The 17,746-nt window shown below is 33.6% G+C and overlaps 1 protein-coding gene and 2 long non-coding RNA genes across 3 annotated transcripts; 2 read left to right on the forward strand and 1 right to left on the reverse strand.

Annotated features, from left to right (window-relative positions):
• Nucleotides 1-715: 715 nt before the first annotated feature.
• Nucleotides 716-6,697, reverse strand: LOC109154720 (WAT1-related protein At5g40230-like). The gene is made up of 7 exons (XM_019302452.1): nt 6,384-6,697; nt 5,550-5,612; nt 5,313-5,426; nt 4,165-4,402; nt 3,910-4,068; nt 2,994-3,145; nt 716-1,133 (listed from the first exon to the last, which is right to left on the reverse strand). The coding sequence occupies exons 1-7, from the start codon at nt 6,560-6,562 to the stop codon at nt 941-943; spliced, it is 1,098 nt and encodes a 365-aa protein (XP_019157997.1). The 5' UTR covers nt 6,563-6,697; the 3' UTR covers nt 716-940.
• Nucleotides 6,698-11,181: 4,484 nt separating this feature from the next.
• Nucleotides 11,182-12,260, forward strand: LOC109154671. Its single transcript, XR_002049767.1, has 3 exons — nt 11,182-11,515; nt 11,785-11,906; nt 12,198-12,260. It is a non-coding gene; the product is annotated as an uncharacterized LOC109154671 (long non-coding RNA).
• A 27-nt stretch (nt 12,261-12,287) lies between these two features.
• Nucleotides 12,288-17,212, forward strand: LOC109154670. The gene is made up of 4 exons (XR_002049766.1): nt 12,288-12,627; nt 12,733-13,117; nt 14,962-15,277; nt 16,170-17,212. It is a non-coding gene; the product is annotated as an uncharacterized LOC109154670 (long non-coding RNA).
• The last annotated feature ends 534 nt before the right edge of the window (nt 17,213-17,746 follow it).

Raw genomic sequence — 17,746 nt, forward strand, 5'->3', positions numbered from 1 at the left:
TAATTGAAATATTAAGTCTGTTCTAAATAATCAAAAGAATATTAAGTAAACATTAAAAAAAAAAAAAAAACGTAACCTAAATTTATTTTAAAAAAAAAAAAAATCAAGAAAACCAAATGATTTTTAAAGTTTCCGATTTATAATCTTTGATGCTCAACTTTGAATGCTATGTATTTATTCGGACTAATTATTTGACCAAAGTTTATGTTAAATTTTATATTATATATATATTTTTAATACATTTTAACATATTCATAATATATGTTTAACAATTATGCCAACTCTAATTGGGATGTGGTTCGAACTTAAGACTTTTCTTATATAAATTAATGAGTATATTAAGAATAATAAATAGTTAACGGAATATTCCGTTATTAAAGTTTATACTAACGGAATTTAGAGTTATTTTAGGGAAGAAAATAATGTAATAGAAGGTAAATAAGGAAAATCATTAAAAATTACTAAAATCAAAATAATATTAACCATTAATTTTAAAATACCGACATTTTTTTTTATTCCAGTTAAGGGCCTAACATTATTGGCTCTTATTAAAATTGTAGATTGTAGATGTAGATAGAATAAATATTATGAGCAAGTATAAAATAATTGTTAAATTCGATAAACAAATTAATTATATGTGTTAAGCTCTGTGGTAGACACAAAAAAACACAATAAAATAAAGGAACCAAGATATATTAATAATGTGGAGTTTACCTAGTTAGAATCATTGTTACTAAGTCTATTAAATTGTAGTATCTATTCAAACATACTTTTTCAAACCAAATGAAGCACACAAAGTCAACAATACCTCCACTGATGCTTAATCTCATGATTTTCTACATGAGAGAAGTCACTACATACCATCTAAACACAAGGTGTTTAGCGCATTCTAAGATTTAATTGAATTGTTTTTACAAATTAAATTTGCAGGTACCATCTTCTACAATGATTGAACTGAGGTGGTTTCTCTATTATTCTCAACATCATCATCATTATCTTGCAAGAGTGGAATATTTTTGGTGGCTGACTCAGACCCATTATCAACTCCATTTCTCTCAATCATCTTTCCATCTCTGGCTTTCCCCCAAATCACAAAGTAAAACCCCACAACCACAATTATTGATCCCACCAAACTGCAAAAAAATAAAATAAATAAATTCACAGCAATTTAGAACTTAGTAACAAATTAAATTACAACTAAATAAATCTTGTGTAAGACCGTCTCATATGAAACGTATAATATTTTTTTAACTGAAATATATATAATACTTTCCTATGAATTCATAAAAAAAAACAAATACTTTCGGCGGTCTCTATCTTATTTTATCTGTCCTACTAACTATTCATTAGTCAATTAAACTAACTTTTTCTTGTTTGCTTATTTACTTATAATTTTTAAATTTATTATTTTGTGTTTAATAGTACTTGTAATGTAGTCTCTAAATAAATAAATTTTATATACTACTAAACTTAATTATATTATGAAAAATTAAATTGTAAATAACTCCAATCAAACCTCGTTAATAGAACCCCACACATAAAACGATCAAGACGGAGAGAGTAAGCAAAATAAGCCTAAGAATGGGGTATATATATGGTATGAATATGAACAAATATGCACTTATCTTCCCGCATAACACTTCATCATCATATGGGGCGGTTCTACTATCAAACCAAGGATAGTTCATTGCAGCCAAGAACGGTAAGATCAGTGGAGCACTAGACTCGCATATGGCTGAAGTCATGGCATGTAGGGAGGCTCTCTCGTGTCTTAGAGCACGAGGCCTTTCCACTATACTACTCCAATCAGATTGTGCTAGTATAGCGCGGTTACGTTACAACCCTCTCTGGTAGAAACAAGGACTTTTCATATGTTGGAAAAATAGCATTAAAATGGCATAAAATAACATGTTAAGTGGTTATTTTGTGGTACAATTATCAGTGGGGTCCACTTATGATTTGGGTCGGGTCAAAGTGGATTCGGATTCTTCGTAGTGAGACGAAGAGATTGATATATTGTACGCTCAAAATGGATAATGGGTGAATGAGATATTGATTCTCAAAGTAGACCCATTGAGTTGGAAAAATGAAGGGAAAAAGTGAGCTTTGTCCCACATTGGTTTGGAAAGAGGATTTGCCCCCCTTTTATACATGCAAGAGCTCTTTTGGAGCTTGTAGAATTGTATAACATAGAGGCTCTCTCGTGCGGGGGTGGGGAGGGGAGGTGTAAATCAAATTCCAACTAGAAACGAGATTGAAAAGGCTTGATTTAAGCTCGAGCTCGTGTGTGCGGGTACGACTGGCCTTGCAGGGGCTAAGTTGAGCCAACGATTTGACTATTGGAGATTTAATTCATTCGTTACGGAATTAATTTTTGTATTAATTCCAATTCTGATTTTGAATTAAATCTCAATTCCAATTCTGATTTTGAATTAAATCTCAACATAATGGCCTTGCTGTTTCAAAAGTGGCAAATAAGGTTTTAAGGAAAGAAATGCACTCAAACGGTTCGACGTTTGAGTACCCAAACGAGGTAAGGTTTTAAGGAAAGAAAGGCACCTCGTCTAACTCGTACTTTCTTCTTTCTTCATTCTCATTCTTTCTTGTTTTGGATTATGCTCTAAACAAAAATCCTTCTACTTTCTTGTTGATTGGAGTTATAATCTGAGGATTATAAGTTCCATTTTGGTTGATATATATTGGTATATCTTCTCATAGATATATATGTATATATAACCTTTGAATCCGTTTTATATATATATTTGTGTGTATATATATATTTCGGATATTATATCCAATAATATTTTATATATATTTTCGTGTGTATATATAAATATTATTTTAGGGATATTAAATTGATTTTGGTTCATTATCACCAACATCATATACTGGTTATATACATTTTAATTATAAAGTATTATATGCTTCACGTGTGACAGTCTCACAGAGGACTTACTCTTTTTAAATTTGCGTGGAAAATAGCAATTACATACCTTCCTAAATAGAAAGTTTCCCCCAAGAAGAGCACACCAATAACCATGGAGATCACAACACCCAGGGGCTCAAACATGCCAACAAAAACAGGTCCTTTCCTCCTTACACACCAAGAGCATATAGTCACTTGGAAAACATTGCCAAAAAAACCCTGCATTATTTTTCAGACAGTCATCAGTTTCATGGGTTCATTTGCTTCTCTTTCACAGCTTACTTTAATCTATTACTTAGGACTAACCAATGTTAAATGTCTTTTAATAATAGTCCTACTTCTTGTACCATGTTATTGGTCCTAGCTAAGCTAGCTAGACCATCTAAAATCAATATGAATGTAAAACACTTAAAATTCGACCACGGTAAGACTAATTTGTATTTGACTTGAGTAGCACTAATAGAGTTTGATTCTTAGAACATCCCAACAATGCATTTTTGGTGATTTTATTTTATTTATTTATTTACATTTAGTCTTATGTGAAGAAGGAGAGAGAATAAATTTATATTCCTGCAAATGTTAGTTTTTTGTGAGGCCTACTGTTACCAAAAAAAAAAAAAAAAAAAAAAAAAAAAAAAACAAAACAAAACAAAACTGACTCACCCTCACCCAACTAGCGCATGCCACTAGACAAGTATAAAAGCATATAAACTTTTATTATTATTATTATTATTATTATTATTATTATTTTTTGCTTTTTTCCCTCTTCTCTCTTTCTTCACTCTCTTTCCTACGTGGTTTTGAAAAACTCTCCAAAAAACTCAACTTTTGGAGATTGATGCTCTTATTGAGATAAGACCTAGCCTAGTAAAGCTCATAATTAAATATGGTGCACACATACAAGAGTTGATCCTCCAACATTATAGTTACAGTCGATTGTTCAACTATATCCCGATTAGGTGAATGGTATTTTATCTACTTACCGAGTACAAAATAGCAAAGAGTCTCGTCCGATTGCTTAAGCTCCAAGCGCTAAGGTCCCTTTCTATAATCAAAGCGACCGCAGCGCATAAAATGGCCACACAACAACTATAAAACAACATTAGAATCAACTCTGCAGGGTATTTCTTCAACACAAATGCCTAAACAAATAGAAACAAGGATACTATAATTTACTTTATACAATTTAAACTCAAAAAAAAAAAAAAAAAAAGTACTCGTCTCATTGACATCTCTACCTGCGCGATGATGAATATAGAAGCTATCATAGTATCAATTGTCATAAGAAAGCCTCCTAGTACCCAAGTAGAAGATTGGTTGAGAACATTATTAAGAATTAAGGTTGATGACTGAAAGGGGGCTGTCACAATTGGCGGTCCTTTATAAAGAGTTGCAATAAGAGCACCAATTATTGAGACCACAGTCCCCACTAACTTAGCCAGTGTGGTAAAACTTCCACATTTGAAATTTTCCATCCTGAAAACCAAAATAATATAATACATTAACTTTTACGAAACCTATTACAGTACAAGAAACTTTTTTATCGGATTGAGTAGAGATTCTAATAAAAAGGGTTTCATCTCAATTAAAAATTTAAATTAGTAGATAAATTACATAGCTTTGATACCAAATTGAAAAGTTTTTTATCTCAATTAGAAATCTAAATTAATAGGTGGATTACATATTATGTTTATATATTATATGCTCAACAACAAATGTCAACAGATTTTAATGATCTGTCTAGAGAAATTCATTGGTAAATTAAATACCGAGTTAATATTTAAAATGGTCCACAACTATAATGTTTTTTTTTTTTTTTCAATTTCGTCCTAAACGACTTTGGTGACCTAATGTAGTCTCATACTTTTGTGTTTTTCTCAATTTAGTCATTCGTTTGTTATTCCGTCCATTTGGTGTTAAATAGAGGAACAATTCAGTAATTTCAATATTGGCATCTCTTTACTCTTAGATATGCATGCAAAGTGCAAAGTCCCCCTTTCTTAATTTTACGAATTACTCACAAACTTGCGAATATAAAATTTGATTAGCAGGTCTAGGAGTAATTTGTAACAGAAAGAGAGATTTCGCACTTTGCAGGACTGAGAGTATAGAGAGGTCAATATTGAAATTACTGAATTGTCCCTTTTATTTAACACCAATTTGACGAAATACCAAAGTGAGAACTAAATTGGCAAAAACACAAAAATCTGGGACTACATTAGGTCACCAAAGTCGTTTAGGACGAAATTGAAATCAACCACTATAGTCGATGACCATTTTGGGTATTAACTCATTAAATACCTATGAATTTTTCTTTAGATAAATTTGATTTTTCTTGTAATGTTAATTTATGTAAGAGGTGTAATGAAAAATAGTTGTAATTAACCTGAGAATGATGGCTAGAATGAAGGTGAAACCAGGACTGAGATTGAGCAGGGATGAAGCCAGCAATGGAGAGGAGTACTGCAGCCCCATATATCCAATTGATTGTATAAAAAATCTGAAGAAAAAAAAAATCAACATTTTTTTCAAGAATTAGTAAAGCTTAAGGAATTTAAAATAATTAAATCCCTAAAAGTTTATAAATAGAAGAAATTAAAAATAATGCATATGTTACACATACCCAATTAGGCCAAGCAAGAAAAACCCACACACGAATGTAGGCAATAGCGGGGGATGTGACGATCTACATTGAACAATAAAAGCAAAATTAAAGAAGAAATAAAAAAATAATTTTAGTGCAAGTAATTCAGCACTCAAGCTAAGACCCTAACTCTGATCGACTACAAAAGTTAGCACATGAGCGAAAGTTTGGCTTCACTTAAGTACCAATCCACAATCTCCAATGGAGCCAATGTGAGATCGTATCATTGCCCACCCCTTGAGAAGTTGACTTACGCAGCGGCTTACTCTGAACTCTTCTCATTTCCCTTTGAACCTTATCAAGCACCGACTAGCCATTTCCCACCATAATTCGACCTCTCAATGAAAGCATCAAAGGCATTCAAGCCAAGACCCTAACTCCACCACAAAAGTTAGTTTATGAGTGAAGGTTTCACTGCAGCTTAAGTACCACTCTACAATCTCGTAGACCCAATGTGAGATCATATCAATGTCCACCCCTTGAGAAGCCAAGGTCCACACCAACTTACTCTAGACAGTTCATACTCTAAACTCTTCTCGGTTCCCTTTGAATCTTATATATCAAGTAGCGGGTAACTCTCTCCTAGGTAGCCCTTTCCCATCACACTCTGGCTTCTCAATGAAAGCACCAGCCAAATGATACAGCACTCAAACTAAGACATTAATTCCACTACAAAAGTTAACTCATGAACGGAGATTTGGTCCGACCGTACCATAATCACTTGTGGAGCCAATAAGGAATCCTACCAGTGAAACTTAGTATTTACTAGAAGTAGTGTCTGTTCAATAGTATCGACATCAAATAATAACATACCTGTTCATTAAAAGAGAAGATGGAATAAGAATGAGGCAAGCAAGAAGATTTGAGTAAGTGATGAAGGTGAAAGCAGTCATCCCAGTAGCCATGGCTGCTTCAGCTGCAACCATTAGTCCCACCTGTGCTAGCTTCGTCACCACCATGGCTAAAAATGGAATTGCACTCTCCATCCCCATTCTGCCCCTCTCTCTCTCTCTTTCTCTCTCTCTATATTTGACTATCACACTCCTCCATATATTACCACCTCAAACTCTGAGAAACAAAACATTTTTCATTTTTTTTTTGTTTTTTTGCAATTGGGATCTAATTGGAATCTCTAGAGATCTCTGTGGGTATTATTATAATTGCATAAAATAATGAAATGTCTCAGTGCGTAGATATCATTTTCCTCTTTTTTCTTATCGGCTACCGCAGTACAATTTTATTTATTTATTTATTATTATTTGTTTTAAAAGGAACGGCATTGACATTAACATGGGATGCCATCATGGCCATAGGAATTTACAATCTATAAAGAAATCTTTTAATTAGACTGTTATTTTATTGAGATTTTGTTTTTTCATGAGACAAGTGGGAGTGATGGGGGAGAACATGGTACTGATGGCAGTCAATCGTTATATAGTCAATAAGGGTCCATAGTGTATTGTGGACTCTGATTCAATACACATAATTTGACTTCATAATGTATAGAATTTATGTTTAATAATACACATATATATACACATAATATAATGAACATGAATTCTGTGCATTATGAACATGAATTCTGAATATTATGAATATGAATTTTGTGTATTATATTAAGTGTTTATAAGGCTTCATTATTTCTTGTTTATATGTAAGGGTATTGTGAACATAAATTATGCCCATTATAAATATGAATTATGTACATTATAAAGTCAAATTATGTGTATTTGACACTGTGGACCTTAGTCCACATATAAATTACCGATGGCAGTACTACGACACAACTTCTTAGTTATATATATTGGGTGTCCAATTCTGGCAAGACATGGGCTTAACCCATTTTAGGCCTCCATAATCAATCATTATTATATGGACCATGGTCCATACAAGTTGTGTGGACCATATTTTGTCTACTGTAAAATAATGTACATTTAGTACAAAAATAATGTACATTCAGTACAAAAACGATGTACATTATATTCAGGGAAAGTACATTATTTTTGTTTGAAGTGTACATTATATTGTATAATGTACATTCATTACAAAAATAATGTACATTCAATATATTAAAAATGTACATTTTATTATGGTCCACGTAACATTATATGGATCATGATCCATACAATAATTTGCCCTCCATAATCATGGGCTTCCAATTGGGTATCCATGATACCCCATTCAACTTTGAGAAAAAAATTGTATATGTTATAATTATTCTGGTGTATGGCTATTATTTTAGCTTAGTGGTTAGTTATTTCCTATTATTTAGGGATATATTATATAGAGTTAATACCCAAAATGGTCCCTCGATTATGCCATAATTACCAATTTGGTCCTCAACTATCATTATTACCTAATTAAGTCCTCAACTATGTAACTTTTACTCAATTAAGTCCTCAACTATACAATTCTTACCCAATTTAGTCCTCTGTATTAATTTGACTGTTTGTTGACTGTCAAAAGTCAGGATAAAATTATAATTTTACAAGATTTCTCCTTCCTCTCCATTTAGCAGCGCCAAATCATGCAGCAATACACTCCGATCAGATTTCGATCGTCAAAAAATCGTTGGAAATCAAATTCATTGGCTATCCGATGCATAACCACTACTTCGATACTGACAGGTTTAGAACCCAACCGGAGCTTATTGCTACATGGTTTGGCGCTCCTAAATGAGGAGGAAGGAGAAAACTTGTAAAATTACAACTTTATTTCCACTTTTGACAGTCAACAAACAGTCAAATTGACAAAGGACTAAATTGGGTAAAAATTATATAGTTGAGGACTTAATTGGGTAAGAATGATAGTCGAGGACCAAATTGGTAATTACGACATAGTCGAGGGACTATTTTGGGTATTAACTCTATTATATATATATATTTGTATGAAACTATTCAGTCGATGAATGAACCCCCGTTCTGCTCTATCATTTACCGCACGTTTGGTTTGCGGAATGAATTTTGGGGGAATAGGAATAGTATTTCGTAGGGAATAGAATAGGTACGGAATAGAATAAAAATTGTATTCTATTGTTTGGTTCGGTGAAGGAATAGATTTATGAATGTTATTTTCATGTTTGGTTTGTTGAAGGAATAGAAATAGAATATATGTGTAAAAGACATAACTACCCTTATAATAATAATAATAATAATAATAATAATAATAATAATAATAATAATAATAATAATAATAATAATAATAATAATAATAATAATTATTATTATTATTATTATTATTATTATTATTATTATTATTACTAGTATTTGTCCCGTGCGATGCACGGTATGTAAATTAAAAAGTATTAATTGTGTGGATGTTATGTTATACATTGTATGAACTAATGCGTTATAATTTATAACATATAAATGAAATATGTTTAGGAATTCAACAAAAACAATATGTAAATGGTATATTACAAATAGTTGCAATTAATGATATGGTACTAAAAAAAGAAAAGTTTACAAAATTACAAATTATTGAAAACTTCATGATATACAACATTAGTGGTTGATGTAGTAGTTGAACTTGAGTCTTTTACTATCAATATTTTGAGACCATCTGGATTGTTAACCCGAGATGCAGCTACGTACAACTGACCATGTACAAAAATAAGTACTACTTGTTATATTCATGTAAGGTACTACTTGTTATATAAATGTCTACATTTTATAGAGGGCTAATAATTATTTTATGATTAGTTTGAGCAAAGAATCATAGTAAATTATAAATATTATTATACAAACATTATTAAGTTGACAAATATGTGAGTTATTTGCTATTTCATTTCCTAATTTGGTTGCCTAATCTGGTTTAGTGTTTTGGTTGACTGTGATACTCCAGTTCAGTGCGCCTTTTTTACGACTTTGGTTGCCTAATCTAATCGCTATCTCACTCTCTGCTCCTCAGCTTATCTTTCCGTGAGCTACTCTCTCTCTCTTCTCAGGAATGGTTCTGTACTCCCTCTCTAAACTATGGCACGGTGAAGAAACCCTATCTTTCTATAGAGAGGTTACAGATCCTGTTGTTAATATGGGAATCTGAGGCAATTTCTGGTAATTTCATCCTATTTTTTGTTGTTCTTTCATTTCTGAGAAAGCCATGTTTAGGTTCTTGCTTTCAATCGGACAAGGATTGGCTAAAAACACCTTCACTATGAAGATGACTAAGTCTTGAACACCGGATTGCGACATGCAAACAGGTAATGTCGCAATTTCAGTGCAGAGCTTTCACGACTACTTTAAATGCTTACCGATTCCCGATTGAGCTGTGTAACAGTTCTCTATCTGGTTTTTTATGTGGTCTATATTTGCGATAGTGTTTTTTTCCCCAAAAAAATTTGGGGAAAATGAATCTGAATCTAGGGTTTTAGCGAATCCTTTGTCCGATTTGCGATTCTGGAAAGAGATATATGCTAACCTTGGCGCTAACCATGGTAGAAGTGGCAATCGGTGACTTGAGTTCAAATCGTTTCAGTAAACCCTCACTTTTGAGCTAAGTTTTCAATCTACTTCATTTTTACTTTTTTATACAGATTGGTATCAATTTAGTAGATTATTTTCGTAATTAAACTGATTTCTAAGCATGCATGATACTGTCCACATAACATCCAAAAGGTTTATTGGTAGTGTTAATTAATTTACACCTAGATGTGATGTTGATATACATTTCTCTCCTTAATATGTTCTCAATATGTTTTGGTAGATTACATTTTGCTAAAAACTAAGATTTGTATACATAATTTCTATACAGATTCATGTGTGTTATTACATGACCTACAGGATATACCTGTTACTGTAAATCTGTTATATTTTCTAACTGGATATACCTGTAGGATATACCTCTTAATTGGAAACGTAACAGAAAAATCTACACTATTTTTCTTTCTTCATGGCTCATATCTGTCACTCCCTAATAGGTTGAATCATGCTCTGTGCATTGATTCTATCATTAGTTACGTGTGATAGATTCTTCTAGTTTAGTCCAGAACACTGCAAAATAGAAACAGAAACAAAGGCATTTTACCAATTAAAATAGTGGTATACACTCTAATTAACACTTATACAATCAGCTAATTCAAACAGAAACCACTAAATCAAACAATTAATAGTGGTCAAATAAGCTAAAATTGGACTATAGGCCAATTTTTTACCAAACAGGGCCATTATGTTCGGACTTCGGAGGAATGACTTTTCAAAATTAAAATACATACATACATACATACATACATACATACATACATACATATATATATATATATATATATATATATATATATATATATATATTTTGAAAGTTACTGGTTCTATTACATTGTAGTATCTGTTCATATATATATATATATATATATATATATATATATATATATATATATTTTACATTTGCACAGTTAAAAAAAAAAAATCCTTTTCACACTTTACCTTTGAAAAAAAAAAAACTTATCTTCGTATACTGGTTTTTTTTTAATGCTATCTTCGTATACTGTAATTACTTGTATTACTTAAAGATTAGACTAAATAATGTAATTATTTAAATAAGTGTATTTATTGATAGGATTATAAATTAATTCCATCTTCCTATATAATTTTGTCCTGTTACTTTTTTTTTTTTTTTAAACTGCTACCAAGACTGCATTTGATAGACTCAGCTGTGTGCCTCCCTCATATTCTTAGATGGAGTTTAGTGCAGTACGGTACATATAATGAACCTCAAATGTTTGGTTATTTTGCAAAAAAATGTTTCAGCATGGTCAAAATTTCAATTGATATATTATACATCGTTGTATCTAAATCCCATTATTCTATCTTCAACTTGTCTCCAGCTGGAGTTAATGAAAATTTCCATTCTCTCCAACCTTATGATAATTATAGTATTTACTTGGTTTTTTTCTTGGTTCATTAATACTATGCAAGAGTTGAAGCGGAAGGAAGATGCTGCTGCAAGAGGTTCTCTATCCTCTTATTTGAATTCTTTTCCCCTTTGTGCTCCTTTTATTGCTAATATCAGTTAGATCTAAATAAATTTCAGTATTTCCTTTTTTAATTTCCTCAACTTCATTATTTCAATTTTCTTGTTCCCATTTTTCTTCTCATGTATTTTCTATCTTATATAACATGTCTGCAGGATTGTAATGTAAGATAATAAAGCATTAATCTAGGTCTCTTATTTATTTGCTTAATGACTAACAAATCCAAACATCCTTGTTGCTTTGCAGCCGGTATTGTTCTTGAGGCAAAGAATTGGCCACTGGTCTTCCCAATAATCCATCATGATATTGCGAATGAAATACCAATTCATCTGTAGAGGCTGCAATACTGGCTTTTACAACCTTCATAGGTATGCCATATTTTATTGTACTACCTGGGAGTTTCAGTAATGAGGATCTACTTCCTTTGTTTGTTTGTTTGTTTTTTCCCTTTGCCTTTCATGCAACTCTCTTTAATTAGGCTGCTTGAGTTGCTTTAAACAATAAAATACTATGCATTGTCACAGAGATTTATCCTGCTGGATTACAGATTTTTGTGCTATTTTCATTGCTCCTTTGATCTGCTTAACTGTTTTTTAATGTTTACTCTTATTTATTATTTATTTTTGTACATGCTCTGAGAATATGTTGGTTGTCAGCAGGGCTGTTTGCATGTCTCCTAAGGAATATAATTGCTGTCACTACTGCATGGATTAAAAATGGAGGTTTGTTAATGTTGATTATATCTCGGTGTTTTCTTCTGCACCTCATCTTGCATTTGACCAAATGAATTGTTAATACACTTGCCAGCTTTAATGAATTTTTACATGTGCCAGTTGGGCATATGGCCAATACCATTTTTATTTTTTATTTTAAATTTTAAATCTTGCAGATAGCATTGCCTTGACCATACTAACTTGTGCCCATTCCTTTATCTTCCCCGATGTCATAAGCTTTTCTTTCTTACCAAGAAAAAAAAAACAATTTCTGCTCTAGAAAAAGTGAAAGCTGCTGCAAAGCTTTACCAAATCTGCAGCCCAAATTTTGCAGCAGCAACTACTGCTGGTCAGACCTTCTTTGTTTACTTTGCAGGTACTATACTTGTTATTGTTTTGTCACTTTGATGAATTGCTACTCTTCATGTGCTTTTAGTCTTTCATGTACTTGTGAAACTCTTCATTTAAACCTTAATTTCAGCCAGACTGCATCCAGCACCCTGCACAATCTTCAGAAATAGCAAAGAAAGTAAAAATGCATACAATCAAGTGTATAACTTTCCCATCTATGTATATGCTTCTCCTCCACTGATAGTTCCATTGGCTTCCATGTGCTCCGGCAATTGTTATGGAGTAAATATATGAAAAGCTAAGTATATTTCTGCCTTGTCATTTTTTAAACTCTGCAGTGTTATACATACTTTCTAACTTGTCATTTTTTAAACTTTGCAGTGTTATACATACTGAGTAAGACTACCTATAGTGTATGAGTGCACAGAAGCTTCAGTGTCCAAGTCAAACATAAAGTTCGTACAATACCAGTGCTGTTTTCCTGCCCTAGGGTTGCAGTTTCCACTTCCTGATAGGTATGTGACTTTTTATTTACTTAATAGTTATAGGTCACTGATCTTTGAAGCTTGAATTATTGATTTAATCTGTTATGAGTTTGTTTGCACAGCAGTTAGTGGTTAAATTGTTGTAGGAGGTCAAGCTTCATCAATTGATTCTGATGACTTATCAATGTATATTGCTCTAATACATACATTTATTTTATTACATTTGCACAAGATCTTAGAGATATCAAAATGATATTGATATCTGTATTTCTATTAGACATCTCTATGATCTAATAGAGGGAGCATAGAGATTCTTTCAACCCATACATTTTTTTTATTACATTTGCACAAACATATAGACCAATCAAACTGTTACAATAGTAAGCTTAAAAACCTACTTCTTAGGGCAAAAGTAGTCTGATTCTGCCCTCCATTCTTGTGTACACATTACTTCTTTTTTATTACATTTGCACAAACCTATGGTCATTTTCCTGCAAAAGGAAAAAGAAAACCCATAACAGTGAGTATAAACGGCTTTGTAAATCAATGTCAAAGTGTCACCAAATTAAGAAGTCCTCATAGATATGGCATTGAAATGTGAACATGCTAATGAAATATGGTTCCTGCAAAAAGGCAGAGCAAAAAATATCACAAATGTCCATTGTAAAGGAAAACAATCATAGTTCAATATTTTCAGGCCATTAGGCAAAATTGTTCATCGAAAAAACCCCATTTTCGACCACTGTGGTCCAGAAACACAGTTTAGAAAACATTCTTCCAAACCTAGTCATGATATATGGGAATGGATAACAGTCAACTTTCATAGATAATTAGAGCCTTCCTGAAACCATAGATAATTAGAGCAGTCAACTTTCATATACTGTTTTAAAAGATGTTTTGCATATGCTACAATTAAAGTAGCATATCCATGTTTAATACCTCTGCAGAATCTTCCGTTCCTTCATCATCTTCTTCAATCATCCTAGATATAAGATCCTTGTCTTGGTTATCATTAAGGTTTGACTTTGAACAATAGGTAGACATCAAGACTTCATCCCTTACAGATTTAAAGATTAAAAAAGATTAATAACAGAAAACCATTGCTGGAACCTTTATTGCTGTGGATCTGCTTCATTTTTATTGGAGTTTTTTCCCAAAATGGTCCCTCGACTATTGCTTATTCTCAATTTTGCATTTCGACTTTTAATTGCACCCAATGTTGTCCCTTGAATTTTAAAAACTACCCCAAATTAGTCCTCCGTTAGGTTTTCTGTCAACTGAGTGTTAAGTGTGAGGGTATTTTTGTCCATTTACTGCCTATCACAACTGTTCTTCGTTGTTCATCGTTCCTTTTGTCTTCCGATCATAAATTAACCCCAAACGTAAAGTTATTGTCGGCCTTATCCAACCGGACTACCGAAGCTTCTCTGAGTTCTTGGCTGAGTTGACTCTAAACAGTATTCTTAGACGCGAATTCTCGACTCGGAATCTCCGATTGACCGCAATTAAAGCTTCGTCGATCGATGCTCGGTCGGTTGCTGGCGGTTCGTTCAGAGACAGAGGGGGAGTGTGAGTGCCCAGCTTCGTAGAGTTCATTACTTAGGAGAGAGTGAAAGTGGTGGCTATGTTAGCCTTGGCTTTGGCTTTATGTAACGCCGACCGTGTCGTAATGTCGGTGGTGATCGTTCCGTTATCGGCCTCTCATGGCTGGCGTCAATCGTTGGTTGGCGTTGTTCAGTACTTATCATTTTCACTTTGGGGACTTGATATATTATTTCCGTGTTTGTAATTGGAGCTGTCACTACTGTTATAAAAATTTGTGAGCATTAATTTAGGACCGAAATCAAATGCCTTACTTATGTCTGATTGCAAAGGTTGATTACATGGGCAATCGGAGTCCACCGTTGGAGTCAGGGATGCTAGGGATGTTGATTGCCATCGCCAATTTGTTGATCGCCCACCTGTTGCGAACTCTCAAGTCGTAAAGCAGTCAACATCAATGCAGGCCAGGTCTCGGCTGGCATAATGCCACAACTGGTGGTCTCGTCGTCTCTGTTGGTGTGGAAGCCACCATCGTCTAGAGTTTAGCCATCGACGATGGCAGGCGGAGACGTCACAAAACCAAGGCTCCATACTCTCGGGTTCAGACTGATCTTGGCCAAGGTTCATCATCTGACTCTATGGTGCAAGGTTAGTTCTTTATTCCTCAAGTTTCTGGGATAGTTTATAGTAGATTGGAGACTCCACGTACGGGTAATGCGAGCTTGTCCTCTCATGGTGTTGCTAATCGGCCGGTTCATGCGAACTTGGCTAGTCATAGCTCCCATAATACCGATGGTTTCCAATGCCGGGTTCACGAAGGCTTGCCGCCTCTAATTGTTGGTAATGTGGCGGTTTCTCATGTGCAAACTTCTATTAGACATACATTACCAACCATTCATTCTACTGATCGAGGTTTGGCGTTGGATGGAGGTGTTAGTAGTGTGAGTATATTTGCTCCCTGTATCACTATCTCTCGACCAAGGCTAAATCTTGATGTTTCAACCGTGGCTGATGTTAATGTTTTTGATTAAATGAGGAGGGATTTCAATTTTATTTCATCGAATGCTAACAGTGGGAGTAGAGGTGTTGTGAACCCATCTTTTCTCCCTACTGATAGCATTCGACTCCCTATCATTAGTGCTACTGAAGTTTCTAATTCGGCGGCCATGCTAAGTGTTGGGTCTCAGGTCCAAAATATTCAATCTCTTGATCCAACATTTGGTAACAATATATATGGGTTTGTATGTTCAAGAAACTAATTCTGATTCTAATATTGAGACTCTGAATGTGTCCACTGTCAATCCTAATGAAAGTGGACATACACTCAATAATAGAATTGGTTTTGGTTTACAAAATGATCTAGTTGCTGCAAATGTTCCTAATCTTTTGGCCAATTCTGTGTTTAATTCTAGTGTTGGTGCAGCTCGTGAGAATGCCAATGTTTTATGAGGATTAACTACTGTGTTATTTCATCTAATGGTATTAGTCAGTCTTCTTTCTCGGCTATATCTGCTTTGCCTAACACTGGAATTAATCCCAGGTTACCTAATTTGTTTGCAAGCGTTGGCAGTGTGACACCTCTTGGTGGGGTCGTGGCTTCGTCTGGTGTTCCTGCATCGTCTGGAGAACAAAAACCCTCAAAACACAACGAAATGACCGAAATACCCCTAAACTTAACGCCTAGTTGACAGAAAACCTAACGGAGGACCAATTTGGGGTAGTTTTTAAAAGTCAAGGGACCACATTGGGTGCAATTGAAAGTCAAAATACAAAATTGAGAATGAGCAATAGTCGATGGGCCATTTTGGGAAAAAACTCTTTTTATTGTAAATGAGTTGAAAGATTACCCCCTTCAATTGATAGACTTCAGAAACAACATGAAGTTCCATACACCCCCAAAGCTTGATTGTGAGATAATACTCCTCTTGGAGTGTGCTCATGACATAGACTGTGAGACAAAAAATAAAAACACAGATTAGGGAGTAATTTAGAAAACTTAGAAATAATTTAGTTAACAAATAGACGATTTAAAATATACCTTTCTCTGAATTCAAAGAATTCCGGAGTTTCGTGGTTGGAAAGAAGTTGTGGGGCATCATAGGAACTACAAATCTTGATCTCCCCAGCTTCAAAAGGTCACGGTTTGTTGGTATAAGAATACAGACCATTGGTGATTATTATAGATGGTGATAGGCAGTGTTACAACTACAGTTTAGGTGTGATTGTGATAGGCAGTGTGCGTGCAAGAAGGTGCCATGTATATGTTAGAATATGAGATATAGTATACGATTCAATACCAAAATAGTAGAATAGTATTTATTCATAAAACTCACCTCCTGGTCATGAAACGACCTATTTAGATTTGATTTGCAATGAAGCTTTTTCTGTTTGATTTGCGATGAAGCTTTTACTGTCAGGTATGTCGTATGCTTGTGTTCATTAGAGAAATCCAAGTGGCAAGAATGAGCATTGTTCTTCAGTATACGCAGGGCTTTAATCTTGGCAGAGTTTGTATTGAATATTGAGACTTGTTAGTGTTTGTATTGAAGAGAATGTGATGTATATATAGGACTTTAGATCTGATTTCTGCCCTTTCGTTTACTAACAAAAGGTTTCAAACGATCAGTTGTAATTAATTATCTTGGAAAAAAGAATCCGGCTAATGGGTTTAATTATGTAAATAAATTTCGTATGGGAAACTGAAGAGTATAATAGGTTTAATAGAATGCTTTAATATCATTGGCTTAGAAATAAAAAAGATTGGCTAAAATCTAGGGAACTGATAAGGTAACACGTTTTTTAACACAAAGCCTAATAAATTTTCGGCCATCTATGGAACGGCGTCGTTGGGTTTGGGCGGGAATTTTTTGCTCCCTTTATTTTGCTTTAATATATATAGAGAAGAGATAGAGATATTATTATTATTATTATTATTATTATTATTATTATTATTATTATTATTATTATTCAATATCAATAGTAAAACCCTTCCAAGCCTCTGTTCGTCTTCTCACCAGAAGCGATCTCATCCCTGGAGTCCGGCGACCTCGTCCAGAATTGGTGGATGAAGCGGTCAAACGCCTCCAGGCCGGCGACGGCCCTCCATGACCTTCCAGA

This window comes from Ipomoea nil, unplaced genomic scaffold (assembly GCF_001879475.1).
Source record: "Ipomoea nil cultivar Tokyo-kokei standard unplaced genomic scaffold, Asagao_1.1 scaffold2653, whole genome shotgun sequence".
NCBI classification, from domain to species: domain Eukaryota; kingdom Viridiplantae; phylum Streptophyta; class Magnoliopsida; order Solanales; family Convolvulaceae; genus Ipomoea; species Ipomoea nil.